The sequence below is a fragment of the Ipomoea nil genome, unplaced genomic scaffold, assembly GCF_001879475.1.
Source record: "Ipomoea nil cultivar Tokyo-kokei standard unplaced genomic scaffold, Asagao_1.1 scaffold0800, whole genome shotgun sequence".
Classification (NCBI taxonomy): domain Eukaryota; kingdom Viridiplantae; phylum Streptophyta; class Magnoliopsida; order Solanales; family Convolvulaceae; genus Ipomoea; species Ipomoea nil.
In genome coordinates this window covers 418,453-436,930 of record NW_017617228.1, presented here as the reverse complement: position 1 = coordinate 436,930, position 18,478 = coordinate 418,453, and the positions used below count along the sequence as shown (strand labels likewise).

Here is an 18,478-nt window from a genome sequence, read left to right as displayed (position 1 = left end):
AAGATAATATAACTAATGAAATTATATCTCTTTTTAAATTTTTTATAATGAATAATTTTTGTAAATAAAGGAATTATAGACATCTAATTCTAAATTAATTAAATGCATATATATTATTTTTTGTTGTAGCTACTACTTTATTTAATTTAATAAGAGTAATAAAGTAGCGTACATACTTTTCATCAACAATAATGAAAACATTGATTTTTTTTTAATTTCCATTCGTTGTTGAGACAAATTGTTTTGAGAGTTTGTCAATGACAATTGTTACAATTTTTGTCAATAGATGATGCTAATAAATAATTCAAAATATATATATATATTTTTTTTGAATGCTACTGGCTCTATTACATTGTAGTATCTGTTCATATACTTTCTCAACCTACTAAAACACAAAGAACCAATAACGCCTCCACCGAGGCTCGAACTCATAACCTTCCGAATGGAAGTCCAACCCGGGTACCATTAGACCACATAGTCCTGGTAAATAATTCAAAATATATAGTTACAATAGATTTTGTTATAATGATATAGTAAAAATTAACTTACAAATTTCTTTAGAAGTTTTCATGCGTTGATAAAAGAAAAAAAGTGTCAAATTGGCCACCTAAGTCGAGTGGATAGTGCAATTGGGCCCCCTAAGTGAAAAAAGTTCCATTCAGATCCCCTAAACCTGTAAAATTGTTCAATTAAGTCCAAGTTGACTTGTTTATCAGGTTAAATGCATACGGTGTTGACATGTGTCCTTATTTTATTTTTTTATTAAAAATATTATTTATTATAAATTAATTAAAATAATAATAATAATAAATAATTAAAAAAAATAGTCGTGGACGTCCGGCCACGGCCACGACTGTCCTTGAAGAAGGAAGACAGCCACCGGCTGTCTGGCGTGGACAGCCGGTGGCATTTTTTTTAATTTTTTAATTATTATTATTATTATTTTAATTAATTTATAATAAATAATATTTTAATAAAAAATAAAATAAAGACATGTGTTAACACTTTATACATTTAACCTGATAAACAAGTCAACTTGGACTTAATTGAACAATTTTACAGGTTTTGGGGACCTAAATGGAGTTTTTTTCACTTAGGGGACCCAATTGCACTATCCACTCGACTTAGGGGGCCAATTTGACACTTTCTCTTTGATAAAATTCTTATGTGTAAACTTGTTCAATTGGAGCCAGTGGGATGTCAACATTGTCAATTCGTTAGAAATGGTCCTACTGTTTTAGAATCCAGGTGTAATTGTATTTATGATCAACAACTTTATAATTAGGTCGCACATGCCAGAGAATGATGTAAGAACAATTTTGTCTGATTAAAAAAAAATAGTATAATATTTGTAAAGTAATGTACAATTGTACCATTATAAAAATACATACAAAAAATATTAATACCATAACGACCTAAACCATACCAATAATGCAAAAGTATAATTGAAATATTAAATTTTGTTCTGATCTAAATAATCAAAAGAAGATTAATTAAACAGAAAAAAAAAACTTAACCTAATTTTTTTTTAAATGCATAAAAATCAAATAATTTTTAAAGTTATTGATTTATAATCTTTGATGCTTAACTTTGAATGTTATATATTTAGTCGGACTAATTATTCGAACAAAGTTTATGTTAAATTTTATATTATATATATATATATATATATATATATATATATATATATATATATATATATATATATATATATATATATATATATATATATATATATATATATATATATATATATTTTAACATATTCATAGTGTATGTTTAACAATTATGCCAACTCTAATTGAGATGAAGTTTGAACCTAAGACCTTTCTTATAGAAATTAATGAGTACGTTAAAAATAATAAATAGTTAATAGAATATTCCATTACTAAAGTTTATATTAACGGAATTTAGGTTATTTAAGGGAAGAAAATACTATAATAAAGGGAAAATAAGGAAAATCATTAAAAAAATACTAAAATCAAAATAATATGAATCATTCATTTTAAGAAACAATACTATCGACATTTTTTTTTTTGGTTCCAGTTAAGGACCTAACATTATTCGCTCTTATTAGAATTGTATGTATGTAGATGTAGATTGTAGATATACATAAAGATAAATTTGAAAATCTAAGAAAAAAAATAAAATCTGAACAATGTGAACCATTCATTTAATTTAATAATTTGATGGTGTTCCAGTTAAGGGCCTAACATTATTCCCTCTTATTAAAATTGTACGTAGATGTAGATGTAGATATAATTAAAGATAAATTTGAAAATCTAAGGAAAAAAATAAAATCTGAACAATCTAAACCATTTATTTAATTTAATAATTTGACGGACATTTTTTCTACCCAGACCTAACTTCTTTTGGCTCTTATTAATACAGTAGAAGTAGATATGCAACACAAGCCATAAATAACTTGAGCTATTTCTACACGTGCCACGTTAGACCTATCAATAGGAATGAAATTGACATGAGCCACTACTACTATACTACATGCAATCACATCATACCAATAGATGAGATTTTGATATTATGTTTCATGCTTTGTTGCTACAAAATGGGATCTTCACTAGCTAAGTATTGATGATTTGAATCTTCACTTGTAGTCTTTTCGACCTAACATAGTCTTTCGAGCCCAGTTTGTACTTAAGAAATCAAATTCATATTTGAACTTATTGATATTAATATTAAACATATCACTTACATTCTATCACATACACCACTTTTTATATACTCTATGTAACACATCGGATTGCAAATCTAATAGCTAGCACTATCAAGGCACCTTGACGATAGTTAGTCATTAATTACAACACGATATATAAGTTAAATATATAAAGTAAGAATTTTACTCGTGTAATGTGTATAGTATTACTTTTTTTTTTTTTTTTTCTAGTGTGTTGCACTGGTGTCTATAGCATGCGAGATACAATTAATTAAGTTGAACCTCAATTAGTCTCCGACCATTTGAGACAACTCTCTATTCCTCTTGAGACATTGTTGCATATGCATAATGTTAAGCATCTATCCAAACTCTTAAATGACTCAAATATCTTTTTACTTGACTATAGTATGTATTACTTCGGTAATAACAAAAACTACGCAAATATAGAAGGGACTAAAATAGATAAGTGAATCAAACTTTTGACCTAAGCTAGTACCTTACTTAATTCATGTGCTATTATTTTTAGCTCTTAGCTTGGTTACTTTTTTTTTCCTCCTCAATGTGATTTTGCCTAATTCAAGGCTATATTATTCAGCAATTGAAGAAATCAAATTGTTGTTCGCACAGATAGCTCAATTGTTACGTAGATAATAAATTGCAAATAAAGACGTAAGATCTAGACTTGACAGAGCTGCAGTGTAGGAGTTACATATAATGTGATGAGTTCATTATGAGTACCATGTAATGGTCCTCTCACTTAAGAGACCGTTGAGTCATTGTGATTTACCTTTTCAATGTATTGTGGGCTCTTAGGCCGAGAGATATCAACCAATCAAATACAAGAAATTTGGTAACGTAACATTATCGTAACTAGTTTAATTAATTTCATTCTGTTGATTTTCTGCTGCTTGTGCTGTGGATATATATACAACTGTCACATTTCTGGCCACATTGCCCCTTTTGGTTTTTCCATATGAATTAGGCAATGGCATTGCATAGGGTGCTAATAAGATGCTCAGTAGCCAAACCTCATCGATTTTCAATAATTTCATTTTGAAACGTAAACAACTACATATATAATCAAGACTGCAGGGAATGTTTGAGAAGAACAACGAGATTAATTTGAAAAGGTTAGTAAGCAAAAATGGCAAATTATTGGGTGGACCATGGTCCACATAATTGTATGGACCATGAATATCACGTACATTTTTAATATATTAAAAGTACATTATTTTTGTACTGAAAGTACATTATTTTAGTATTGAAGATACATTATATAAAATAATGTACCCTTAGTATATTAAAAATGAACTTTAAACAATGTACCTTACGTACATAAATAATGTAATCTTAGGGGGCGTTTGATTCACGGAATGTTATATTACCTCAGGGAATGTTAGATTGCTGGGAATGTTAGATTCCTGTGTTTGGTTAGATTGTTGGGAATGTTAGATTACTGAGAATGTTATATTCTTGTGTTTGGTTTAAAACTGCTGTATGTAATATAAATCTGTTTGGTTGAAGAGTTAATTTTTTTTTTGGTATGATGATAATTTTTACTTGAATACTTTTAACCTATTTTTATGTATTTTAATAAATTTAAAATTCAGATATCAAATAAATAAATAAGACAATGGTAAAATATAGAAGTAAATGATTTAAAATTAATTAACTAATTAAGAGTTTGAACAATAATTAACTAAAGCAATGTATTACAATTACAAAATTATCAATAACACAAGGGAATGTGAGATTACCTAAGAAAATGGAGGGTATCTCACATTCCCTTGGAATAGTTAAAAACCTTATGTGGAGGTTATCTTACATTCCCGGGGGAAAATTGCATAACGTACTTGAACCAAACATGGGAATGTTATTGATGGAGAAAATTGATCCTGGGTACGACCCATGGTATGTATTTATACGGATCAATAGTCTCCATAGAAAAATAGATGAATAATGTAAAGTGATGATTGCAGAGAATCAATAAATAAATAGGCAGGACACAAAGATATTTAACATGGAAACCAATATGGTGAAAACCACGAGCCTTTTTGGGCTAAGCCAAGCGAAATCCACTAAGTTGTAGGTGTAGTACATGTACATAGGTAAGGCCATGGCCATGAAATATATGGAAGAAGAAAGAATATGTATGTAGAAGAGAGGTTTTATATTTGAGACTGACGTCCCCCCTTCGTCTGTAGCCCAGAGCCTTTATATAATGTTATTTGTGCAATTGTAACTTCCCGTAGCCTTTCCTATTTTCTTGCCATGACTTCTTCCTCCTTTGACTAATATCATCATTATTATTATCATAAATAATAATAATAATAATAATAATAATAATAATAATAATAATAATAATAATAATAATAATAATAATAATAATATGGCATGCATATTATATTATTCCATCATGAGTTCCCCACTTTCTTAACTGCAAGTATTTGTCAGTATAAGAAAGTAGAAACTGATGTTCACCAAATAAAAACGATAACACTCGGAGTGCATCATTAACGAGTAGTCTAGTCGGACTACATGTTTGTGCGTGGAGCACCAAAGTTCTGACCTTCCATGCTCGGAGCATTGAAGATCATATTAGAGTCACAGTTAGGTACACGGGGCACCTAGGAGTTCATGACAGTCATTTCCTGTAATTGACATATATGACAAATGATCAGCGGGCATGCCCTTAATATCGGTTTAAATGTGAAATTAAAAATTGAAGATAGGTTCAAAAATATCTATCTTCCTTTAATTTATTGTGACCAACACCAAACTTATTCTTCGGGATTGTTGTTGTAAGAGGTAGCGCGGAGCTACCGTGAAATTTAAGAGGTAGTGCTGAGCTTACCGTAAAATTTCGGTGGTGGCAGCGCAGGGCTTGCCTCGCAATATAATTGGTAGCACAGAGTTTACCATATTACGTTATACAAGTGACAACAGCAGTTTTGGAATAAATTGGTAATTGGTCACATTAACAAGTTGAATAATAATAATAATAATAATAATAATAATAATAATAATAATAATAATAATAATAATAATAAATATTAATATAATATAATATAATATAATATAACAATAATAATAACAATAACAATAACAATAACAATAACAATAATAACAAATGCTTATCTTTGGCCAATTGACATTCTTCACGTGCTTGGCAGAGGTGAGGTATAGAGAGAAATGGGATCCACAAACTTCCAGTAACTACCCTCTTTCACGTATGCACAACACATGCATGGATTTCTAGTAGCCATTTACTGCATCTTTCCTGCTCTGTCGGCGGCTGTGGTTAAAATATGCAGTCGAATTTGATGATTATTGTCACTGCCATCAACCTCCAATAGCATTCATCAAAGCTGAAGTAAGATCAGGGGCCTTTTTGGAGGTGTGTTTCGTGATTTTGGTCCTCAGTTCAGAGCTCACTGTCTCTAATGTGGATGGGTGAGGGATCTCCTATGGGCCTCTAGATATATGGTCATTATAGTCATCAAACAAGATCATCTTCTACAACTGTCAAATGGACAGTCACCACCCTCTACGTGCACGTCCACCGGCAGTTCTACCGCAACCGCACCATTACCGGAACCATCAACTTCATCTTCGAGAATGCGGCCGCCATTTTCCAGAGGTGCAAGTTGATCATCGGGAAGCCGCTGATAACCAACGGCTCAGGCCAATCTTGCATGGAGACCGCACAGGGAAGAGCCCAAGTCGACGAATCTTCGGAATCGCAATCTTCAACCCCACATTTATTAGCGCTCATGGGGCTTGCATTGGATGTGGTGGAGTCGCAGTCTCTACGGATCGATGCACAAAAGGGTCGTTGCCATTGCAATCTTTCTAGAAGTAGAAACAATGAACAAGACAAAACCAAATCCAGGCCCTGATACGGCGATTCAATCTTTTTTTTTTTTTTTTCAAAAAGATGATTGCAAATAAAAGCTCTCTGAAATATGTAAAATGGCAAAGATAACTCGCGGAGCATCAATATCTCACACTCACTGCAGGAAAAGCCTTATGGAAATATGGGGATATATTTTGACAATGGGACGCTAGAGGAGGTGAATGGGGAGAGACCTCGTATGACAAATAAAGCAATGTGATCGTTAATTGCGATAGTTGTGATAAACTGAAAGTAGAGAGCACGCTTGAATGTGAACAACCACTCTCAACAAGAGCACCATTGATGAAGAAAATTGATCCAGGGTACGACTCAGGGTATGTATTTATACGGATCAATAATCTCCATATAAAAATATATGAATAATGTAAAGTGGTGATTGCAGAGAATCAATAAATAAATAGGCAGGACACAAAGATATTTAACGTGGAAACCAATACGGTGAAAACCACGAGCCTTTTTTGGCTAAACCAAGCCGAAATCCACTAAGTTGTAGGTGTAGTACATGTACATAGGTAAGGCCATGGCCATGAAATATATGGAAGAAGAAAGAATATGTATGTAGAAGAGAGGTTTTATGTTTGAGACTGGCGTCCCCCCTTCGTCTGTAGCCCGGAGCCTTTATATAATGTTATTTTTGCAGTTGTAACTTCCCGTAGCCTTTCCTATTTTCTTGCCATGACTTCTTCCTCCTTTGACTAATATCATCATTATTATTATCATTAATAATAATAATAATAATAATAATAATAATAATAATAATAATAATAATAATAATAATAATATGGCATGCATATTATATTATTCCATCATGAGCCAAGCCGGTGCAGCAGCGCAAGAGGTACCTCTCCGCAGAGAGAAGAGAGTTCGTGAGGAAGGAGGTCAATACCCACCTTGAGATAGGGCACGTTCGGGAGGTCCTGTACCCCAGATGGCTGGCCAACGTAGTCCTCGCCCCCAAACCCCGCACCTGGAGGATGTGCGTGGACTACACCGACCTCAACAAAGCCTGCCCCATGGACCCCTTTCCATTACCAAATATTGATCAGCTGGTGGACGAGACGGCAGGCTGCGCCCTCATGAGCTTCCTAGACGCCTTCCGGGGGTACCACCAAATCTTCATGCATGAGGACGAGGAGGAGAAGACGGACTTCACAACCCCCAAAAGGGTCTTCTGCTATAGAGTCATAGCCTTTGGGCTCAAAATCTCCGGGGCCACCTACACCCGGATGGTGGCCAAGGTCTTCAAGCAGGTCCTCGACCGCAACATGGAGCCTATGTGGACGACATGATAGTCAAGAGCGCAGAGGCCGATGCCTATGTCGGTGACGTAGACGAGGTATTTTCCATTATGCAGCGTTATGATTTAAGGTTGAATCCCAAGAAGTGCACTTTCGGGGTGCACGGGGGCAAGCTAAGTTTTTGGGCTACATGGTCTCAAAGAGGGGCATTGAGCCCAACCCCGACAAGGTCAGGGCCATCGTGGACATGGAGCCTCCGAGGTCCTTCCAGGAGGTCCAACGCCTAAACGGCAGGCTAGCGGCCCTCGGCCGGTTCCTCTCAAGGTCGGCCGAAAGGTTTCCTTGCCCTTCTTCGCGGTCCTCAAGAAGAGTACGGGGTTTGAGTGGTCCCTCGAGTGCCAGAAGGACTTCGACGACCTCAAGGCCAAGCTGATGTCGTTGCCCCCGCTCGCCAAACCCGTGAGAGGGGAGGCCTTGTACCTGTACTTGGGTCATATCACAAGCCGCGATCAGCTCCGTGCTGGTCCGGGATGACGCGGGCATACAACGCCTTGTCTACTATGCGAGTCGTGCCCTCCGTGGAGCCGAGCTCAGGTACTCTCCCATCGAGAAAGCCATATTCGCAGTGGATGTGACCGCAAAGAAACTCAATCACTATTTTCAGGCACACCCCATTCATGTCTTAATAAATCAGCCTCTGGAGTCGGTGTTAAGGTCCTCCAGGTCGGCCAGCAGGTTGGTAAGGTGGTCCATGCGCTTAAGCCAGTACAACATCCAGTTCAAGCCAAGACCTACTATAAAAGGGCAAGCACTTGCCGATTTCATAGTCGAGTGCACCGCTCGGGAGGCCACCGAGCAGGCCTGAAGCGAGGAGGAAGAGTGGTGGACCCTATCAACAGATGGGTCCTCGAGTGTCAAGGGATGCGGGGGCAAGGTCGTCCTCGTAACCCCCGAGGGTTTCAGGGCCTACTACGTGCTTCGCTTCCACTTCAAATTTTCAAACAACGAGGCCGAGTATGAGGCCCTTCTCGGGGGTCTCTGGCTCGCGTTGAGTATGAGGGCCGAGAAGCTTAAGATAAGTTGTGATTCTAGGCTCGTGGTGGGGCAAGTTACGGGGGCGTTTGAGGCCAACGAGGACAGGATGAGGACGTACTGTGACATGGTGCTACAACTCTTGGGACAACTAATCCACCACTAGGTCCTGCAGGTACCCAGAGAACAGAACGCGGACGCGGACATGCTCTCCAAACTCGGACAAGGGACTCCCGAACATATCTCCAAGATCGCCCGGGTGGAGGACCTCGCAAGGTCCAGCCTCGAGGCCTACCCTGACCTGCCCGTGCAAGTTCGTCCCGCCTGTTGGCTGGACCACCTTAAGGTGTACAAGGAGTCGGGCGTCCTTCCCCCCCCCCCCCCCCCCCCCGACGAAGCAGACGCCAGGCTCGTGCAGAGGAGGGCCCCAACCTACCTACTCATCGGGGACACACTCTACAAGCGGTCCTACAACGGCACCTTACTGCGCTGCTTGTTCCCCGAGGAAGCAGGGCTGGTCATGGAGGAAATTCACGAAGGTACCTGCTTAGCCCACCAAGGGGCCTACACCATGATCCGGAGAGCCATCTTACAGGGTTACTTTTGGCTCAGGACGGCCAAGGAGTGCGCGAACTATGCAAGGAGTTGCCCAACCTGTCAACAATTCCAGGTTGGCTCGGGTCGTCCAGCCACTAACTACACCCCGATCAGTTCGGTCATCCCGTTCTCTCGGTGGGAGGTCGACGCGGTCGGGGCCCTCCCGATGGGATCGGGCAAGAGGAAGTACCTGATAGTAGCAGTGGACTACTTCACTAAGTGGGTAGAAGTCGAACCCCTAGCCAGCATCACAAGCGCCTAGTGCAAGCAGTTCATCTACAAGAACATCTTGTGTCTCTTTGGGGTCCCAATGCAGATCATCACGGACAACGAGCGCCAGTTTGAAAGCAAGGAATTCAGTGAGTTTTGTGCCCAATGGCACATAACGCACACCCGTGTGGCTGTCTCCTACCCCCAGGCCAACGGCCAAGTTGAAAATGTCAACCGCACTATCGTGGACGGCTTCCAAAAGAATCTAGAATCAGCCAAGGGCGCGTGGGTGGAGGAGTTGAATGTCGTCCTGTGGACCTACCGCACCACCCCGAGGAGGGCACCGGGGAGACCCCATTCTCATTATCCTATAGCTTTGAAGCTCGGGCCCCTGCTGAGGTAGCCATACCTCCCTATTGGGCTCAGGTCTACGACCCCGACATGAACGAGGACAACAACAGGACCGAGCTCCACCTTATTGACGAGAAGAGGGAGGTCGCGGCCACCCACGCCGAAAATTACCAGCGCCAGGCCAAAGCCTACCATGACAAGCGAGTCCGACCCCGTTACTTCCAGGTCGGCTACTACGTTCTGAGGAGGCGCAAAGCAAGTCAGCCCCTTGAGGGGAGCAAGTTCGCCAAGAGATGGGAAGGCCCGTACATAGTCACAACCGTGGTCCGTCCCGGCAGCTACAAACTCAAGACTCCGAAAGGTAAGACGATAGATAAGGTGTGGAACACTGAGCACCTGCTCAAGTACTTTCAGTGATAGTTTCCATTTTTTTTTGTATGGTGATCCGCCCCCATTCCGATTTTAATAAAATGCAATAACACTTCGCCAAGGACTCATCTCAGTCTTCGGGGCGGGGTGGCTGCGCCCGTACAACCCCTCCGACTACCCCTAAGGGGATACAAGGCCCGGCCTCGCGTACCAACCCCGACGGAAGAATCTAACAGCCCAAGTCCGGTGACTTGGGGCCGATGGACTGCCCTAAGGCGGTACGAGGCCCGACCTCGCGTACCAACTCTGACGGAAGAGCTTCGCGGCCCAAGTCCGGTGACTTGGGGCCGACGGCTGCCCTAAGGAGGCACGAGGCCCGACCTCGCGTACCAACTCCGACGGAAGAGCTTAGCGGTCCAAGTCCGATGACTTGGGGCCAACGGCTGCCCTAAGGAGGCACGAGGCCTAGCCTCGCTAGCCCGACGGGAAGTGTCCGAGCTGGAGGGGCACCCTCCGACCTGTGGACATATCAAAAATAAAAAATAAAAAAAAAAATAAAACAAGCATGGAAAAGATATTTGAAGCAAGGCAAGTTATAAAACAACGGTTCCATACATAAAGTCTAGAAATCCGGAATACATGGCAAAAATATAAAGCTAAGGGCCTATATCTACGACTCTCTAGGGGGCGCCCTCATGGCGAGCCGCTGCTGAGTGTTCCCCCTCCAAGGCCTCAGAGGCAACCCCGTCACGGGAAGAACCGACCACCAAGGAGGATGTCTGTGTGTGAGAGGGGTCCAGGTTGACGTCGATCTCTGCCCGCGCCTCCTCCGGAGGGTCTGGGCCTCGCTCCTCGGCCTCTGGGTCTGCCAACTCAGCTGGTAGGCCCCACATCTCGGGCGCAAAGCTCTCATCTCGCTGATGGCCAGCCCGCCGGTAGGAGCGGGAGGAGGAGGCGCGGAAGTAACCACGGCGCCGGTAGGAACGGAACCACGAGTCCCAGCTCGCGTGTCGGAAGGCGACGCCTTGGGGGCACGGCCGGTGCCCTCGGGGGCGACTCTCTGTCTCTTGGACGCAGGAGCTCGAGCGGCGGCAGCACGGCGTATCAGTTCCCCGCAAGAGACCATCGTGGAGGACCCACCTATAAGCAGAACGCGTTTATCAAACGCAGCAATCTTGAAGACATATGTATAAAGGAAAACAAGAGACATATGGACATATATATAAAGACGACAAAGAGGGGACAAGAGCAACCTCCTGGCACGGTGGGGCGGGGCTCGACGTCAACCTCAGCCTCGGGCAGGACAACCTTGACCTCGCACGGGGCGACTTCAATCTCGGACTCGGTGGCGGAGAAGACGGACTCGTAGTCCTCCGGCCTCTTGACCAAGGCCTCGCCCAAGGGGACCCCGGAGTGCCCCTCGGCCTCGACCTCGTCTGAGGAGGCCTCGACACGCCCCGAGGTGGCGGCCTCGGATCTGGCTTGGCCCCGGGAGGGAGGCAACGCCCGGAACGGCGAGGCCCCACCTACGAAGCCCAAGGCGGCCAACCTCTCCGGGGTCATCAAGGCCTCCATCCTAAGCTCCTCCTTGTCTCCTAAGAATTTTTTAGCGCTAGCAACTAAGGAAGGGGTGCCCGGGGGAGTGGAGTATTTAAGGAAATGGGTATTCCACGCCGGGGCGTTGAAAGAGAGCTCGGGGCCTACGGAGAGGTACACAAACTTAGATTTCCATTCAATGGTTTTTGGGTCTTTGAAGATTTTCATACCGGCTTGGGCCGAGAGAAGGCCATGAACCCCTTGCTCTAAATTCCCGAGGAGTTGCCGGCTTGGAAGATATAGTGGAAAAGATCGAGGGAGGGCGTGACCCCGACGTCCTCGCAACGGAGGAGGAAGGCTATCGGTATGGAGTGGGAGTGGGGGACTAGTTGCCCCGGGGGGACCCCATGGAGGTTCAACAACTCGACCACGAAGGTGTGGAGAGGAAACCGTATGCCTGAGGCAAGAGAGAGAACGTGGACACCGAAGAACCGGCCCTCTGGGGGCTCGGTGACATTCTCGTGTGGGGGGGGGGGGGTGCACGGACGTCCACGTCGGGCCCCACGTACAACCGCACGAGATCCAAGTCCTCCCCGGTGATGTAAGGACGCACGGAACGGGGAATAGTGGGGTCGAGTTCGGAACGAGTTAACTTACGAGTGGAGGTGTTGATGGCCCCTGGCACGGCTTGAAGATGGCGGGCTTCTACTGGGGTGTCAAGAGGGAGGCCGGTGCGGGCCTCGGCTGCCATAGGGGGGCCCCAGGAGGTCGGCCTCGTCGATTTCCATGGAGAGATCGGCATCGCCTAGGGACTCGAAGAGGGCGTCAAAATCGATGGCGTCGAAGTCGGTGGACATGCAAGGAGGAAACCGTGGTCGGATGGAGGGAATGTGGGGAAGCCAGAGAGCCGCGGGGTGGTCGCCGGCGTGTCACGGAGATCGGCGGGGAGTGAGGGAGAGAGTAGGCCGACGGGTGGAGAGGGGAGAGAGTGTGGATGAAGTGTGGGTGGAGTGTAGAAAATGGGAGAGGGAGAAGGTTTAAGTAAGGAAAATTGGGGGGGGGGGGGGGGGGGGGGGGGAGATTGGATTAGATTTTGGGTAGTTGGGGAGTTTGAATTTTGAAAAGGGGATAAGAAGATAAAAAGTCAAGCTTGGGGAATGGGAAAGTTGATGGGAGTTGATGGGTGTGACATGTGGGATTCCCAAGGCATTTATGGAGGGTGGGGGGGGGGGGGAATCCGAGACTTATGAGTGTCCTGTGAAGAAGAAGTCCCGATCGCAATGGAAGCACACCGAGGTACCCGGGAGCGGGGCGGGCGACACCCCGTGGGCTTGGGGTCGACCTTCGACTCGGGCTACTCTCCTTCGTTGGCTACGACTCGCAATTCGGAGAGTGGGGGACTGATGATGGGTATATTAGGCATGGGCTCGGGGCGAACCGACCCCGGTGGGCCGGTGCGAAGGGCCTAGGGCAGCCCCGGCTGGGACCGACCAAGGCCTCGGCCTACGGGCCAACCGTGGCCCGGTTAGGGGCGGCCTCTGTCAGGGCCTACGTCGGCCCAGGAGCATGAGACGGCCCCGGGTGCCCGCGTGGACCCGATCCAGGCGCGATCCAACTGCCCTGCAAGAATAGGGGGGTTGATTGGGAGGTTAGCTAGTATAAAAAGACTGATTATTGTCTGGGTTAGGACATCTACTTCTTGGTACTATTATTACATTTCACCTTGTAACCCTTCTATAAACATTATCAATACAAAGTTGTCATCGTGACACACATTCAACGCCTTTTCCTATCCCTTATTTATAGGGTTTAGTAATTCGGGTCTACCCCAGGTTAATTAAATCCATCATTTATATTACCAAGCAATTATAACCTTGGTTATCTTATATAACCGGAACCAAACGCTCCCTTAGTATATTAAAAATATACTTTTTATTTATGGTCCATACAATTGTGTGAACCATGGTCCATGCAATAATGATTGGGCGAAAACAGGCCCGGCCCTCGGTAAGGGCGAGTTGGGCCCTTGCCAAGGGCCCACACTTGAAAGGGCCCCACCACCTTAGCTTACTAGTTACTACCTTTTATATATATACTATAGAATTTTACTAAAAGTATTTAATATACATCAAAATTGAATAAAGTTAACTTAACTTAGTTGGTTGGACTTGTGGACCTCAAAGTGGAGGTTAAGGGGTTGAACCCATAGCTTCATATATATATTCATTCACTTTGATTGTTTTCTCCCAAGACGTATTTAGAGATATTATTATATTATATTATATAGTATTAAAATTATAATTATAACTTATGGAATTTAATTTTCTCTCTCAACTCTTTAGAAGATGAATTTAGGAATATTATATAGTACGTATAGAATTTATTTCTATGTCTACTTGTATTTTTTGAGTTGTAATTATGTGATTTTTTTTTCTATAATTATAGTGAGATTTATAATATAGATTGATTTGTGATTCATATCAATTTTTGAATCTATTTCTATTTGAGTAATTTACTAATATTTAGAACATGTGTTATTTTGTGAACTTTATAATGATTTATGTATATGTAATATATTTTGTGATTTAGTTATGAAATTATTTTAAAATATAGTTTATTTTTTTTTATGAATTATCAAATCAATGTAATTTATTAGAAGTTCTATTATGCGTCATTCTATTCAAAATAATCTAAAAAGACTTGAAATTGATCTAACTAAACAAAAAAAATATTTATAAATATGATAGCAATCGAGAATATGCGTGATTTATAATGTATTTTTTATTTGAACTATTTTATCCAATTAATCATGTTTCATATTTTGTTATGAATATCATTTCTCACATTTTAAAGTGTTTTGTTTTATTGCTTCAATAATTAAGATTTCATGTTCTATTCTTATTTGTAAGTTGTGTTTTATAATTTTTTATTAATAATTACTTTATTACTTATTATAATAACAATGTGATTGTCTATAAATTTATTTGGTTTTAAATTGTTTATCCGCTTTTATAAATTATGAATTCATAATTCTTTATTTATGAAGTCAGATATAATAAATAAAGAATTATGCAAAATAAAAAAAAAAACTATATTTTAATAGATAAGCAAAGTCAAAATAAAAATAAAAAAGTCAGATATGCAATTATTGAATATTTTGCAATTTGTTTAAGCCAACAAAGGAAAATTCATTTATAACTAATGAAAACATCTAGAGTTGTTTTCATTATTATTACCGTGTATGCAAAATTGTTAAAAACTTGTATATCTTATTTCAAGTTATTTGTAATTAGTATATTTTTCATGTAGTTATGCAAATATATATTAATTTCACATTTTTGTTGCCCCGGGCCTATAAAATAATAGGACCGGCCCTAAGCAAAAGAAGGACAATACGCATGCAATTTAGTTTAGTTAAGGTGATATTTTTTACATTCAACAATAAAATATAGGCTAAATTATCGTTTTGCACCCTGAACGAAAACCAATTCCTCTCACCACACTCTGACGTTTCCTAACTGCTGTTTCGATCCACAAACTATGATTCCCACTTTCCCAGTTCTGCTAGCAGCAATGGTAAGCTTGTTCGGGTGATTCAATTCTTTGCTAGCAGCAAAGGTAAGCATGCATATTATGACTACGGTCCATTTCGATCTATTCATGCAGGGAATAAAGGAAAATCTTCTGCAAAAGTGATTATTATTGTAGCCTCTGTAGTGTCAGTCACTGGGATAGTATTACTCCTCGTTGTAATTAGCTTCTGTTTCTTGAAAATGAAAAGGGCAAAGAAGTCCCATTCTCTTGTGAAGGAGACTACTTCTGGTAATGCAATACCAGATTGGTTGTGAATTGTGATTATCATTCATTTTCCTCTCTCGTCTGTTATTTGTTAGTAATAATAATAATAATAATAATAATAATAATAATATATATATATATATATATATATATATATATATATATATATATATTTTTGTGTAGGCATGAGTGGAAGTTGTAGATGAATTAATCAGTGTAATATGAAATAATGGTATGATAAGGACTTAATATTGACCATTCATATATATTAGAGCGGGTTGTGGTAGCCGCCCCAATGCTATAATGGAATTGTTAGGCGGAAGATTGAATATAATATACTATGCAAGTATAAAGAAGTAATATTGTACTTGTGTCTTTGCTGTTAGCGATTAATCTTGTCTTGTTAAGTTATAACTTATATAATAATAATAACACATGCTGATGAGAAGAATAGTAATTCTAGAAGAGTAAATTGTTATTGAACACCCTGAAATTAAGTATACAAAGAGTCCCAATAATGATAGGAATGATAAATGATAATATTTCTAATAATATAGATAGGGAAAACAAATTCGTATCCCAGACGGGATAAAAATGATAAATTAATTGTAATATTCCTAATAATATAGGGAGAGGGAAAATAAATTCTAATGTGACTAGAATACAGAATCTTTGCATGCATGCATGGTTCTATAAATACCATCTTCTCTTCTTCAACTTCTCACCAGTGGCCCTTTCTCTATCTCTCTACAATACATACAATCCATCATCATATACATATATACAAACATGGCTGTGTGCAAACATTGTTTCGCACTTGTCTTCACCTTTTTGTACGTAACATGTGCACTAGCTGCGAATGCTAATTACAACGTTCAAAGCTATGGAGCAAAAGCCGATGGTAAGAGTGACTCCAGCAAGGCCTTTCTGGGCGCATGGGCGGCGGCCTGTGCCTCCACTTCCCCGGCCACCGTTTACGTCCCGACAGGAAGGTTCTTGCTAGGCAGTGCGACCACATTTGGGGGCCAAACATGCAAGAGCAAGGCCATAAGGTTTGAAATAGATGGAACAATTGTGGCCCCATCAGACTATCATGTGATTGGAAAGGCTGATAATTGGATCAAATTTGTAAGGGTGACCGGAGTTTCCATTGTCGGCGGAACCCTAGACGCCAAGGGCGCTGCTCTTTGGTCCTGCAAAAAATCCGGCAAGAGTTGCCCTAATGGAGCTGGGGTACGTACATGCACCATCTTCAACCTGTATATATGTAATATGTAATGATTTGTAGTATTTTAGGTTTTTTTTTTTCCTAACTTTTGGTAAAAATACATACGTATTTACGTACAGACACTGGCATTTTACAACTCAAACAACGTTGTTATTGACGGACTAAGTTCACAAAACAGTCAGAAGTTTCACATTCGCATTGAAAGCTGCCATAACGTCAAGTTACAAGGAGTGAAGGTGTCGGCTGCCGGAAACAGTCCCAACACCGACGGAATCCACGTGCAGTTGTCGACAGGTGTAACAATCTTGAATTCCCACATCAGCACCGGCGACGACTGTATCTCCATCGGCCCGGGGAACTCCAACTTGTGGATTGAAAACATCGCGTGCGGCCCCGGCCACGGAATCAGGTTGGTCAAATTAAAAACATTCTTAAACACCTTGAATTTACTTTACAAATGAATAAGAATCTTAATTAAGGAATCTTTGTAATATATGTTTGTGTGCAGCATTGGGAGTTTAGGTTGGAAAGAGCAGGAGGGTGGAGTACAAAATGTGACGGTTAAAACCGCTACTTTTACCGGCACTCAGAATGGGTTGAGGATCAAAACTTGGGCAAGGCCAAGCAATGGGTTTGTGAAAAATGTTGTTTTCCAACAAGCAGTCATGTCTAACGTTAAACACCCCATCATCATCGACCAAAATTACTGTCCTAACAACCAAAACTGTCCTCATCAGGTACGGTCAATCATGCATATTCCTTAGTTTGTTCCACCACCACCCTCAAAACTGCCTTAAAAACATCAAAAACAGAAAATGACGTTCCGATGCTAATTAATTAAACATGTGTTTATATATGATTAATTATGACATGCAGGGCTCGGGTGTGAAGATAAGCAACATAAAGTATAAAGACATACATGGTACATCAGCGACGGAAGTGGCGATGACGTTCGAGTGCAGCAAGACAGAACCATGCCGTGGCATAACGTTGGACAATATAAACTTGACGTACAAAGATCACCCGGCTCAAGCCTCCTGCTCTAACGCCGGAGGGACGTCTTCCGGTTTAGTTACGCCGGCGAGCTGCCTCTGATCTAAGCGCTTGCTTCAAAATATACATACATGCTTTAATTTAAATTTCAGATGATTGAATTGAAGTAATTAATATAATTTAATTTGTCACTTATAGTTGAAGCTGTATGTTGGCGTCTGTGTTAACTGTTAAACCATTACAGAGAAACAAAATTACTTTGCACCACAACCAAACAGGCAAATTAAACTCACATATTTCAAAAGTACTAAATGCATACTACCAAAATGGGTCAAAGCTATGATCAATAATAATGAACTCGATCGACCTCAACCAAACCCAACTGACAAATACGGGTACCCAATGAATTCACCCTCAGGCAGTACGTTTTCCCCTTATTCTCAAACACTACATTGTTGCAAGCCCCCAAAAAACGATTGAATTAAAAAAAAAAAAAAAAAAAAAAAAAAAAAAAAAAATCCATGAGTACAGAGTTA

At 40.9% G+C, this 18,478-nt stretch overlaps 2 protein-coding genes across 2 annotated transcripts; both read left to right on the top strand.

The window, feature by feature from the left end:
• The first annotated feature begins 7,564 nt into the window (after nt 1–7,564).
• On the top strand, nt 7,565–10,435 carry LOC109177136. Its single transcript, XM_019326438.1, has 2 exons — nt 7,565–7,840; nt 10,094–10,435. The coding sequence occupies exons 1-2, from the start codon at nt 7,565–7,567 to the stop codon at nt 10,433–10,435; spliced, it is 618 nt and encodes a 205-aa protein (XP_019181983.1).
• Nucleotides 10,436–16,341: 5,906 nt separating this feature from the next.
• LOC109177124 (polygalacturonase-like) lies at nt 16,342–18,056 on the top strand. The gene is made up of 4 exons (XM_019326426.1): nt 16,342–16,954; nt 17,069–17,358; nt 17,458–17,686; nt 17,826–18,056. Exons 1-4 carry the CDS (start codon nt 16,511–16,513, stop codon nt 18,042–18,044), a joined length of 1,182 nt encoding a protein of 393 aa, XP_019181971.1. The 5' UTR covers nt 16,342–16,510; the 3' UTR covers nt 18,045–18,056.
• Nucleotides 18,057–18,478: the final 422 nt, after the last annotated feature.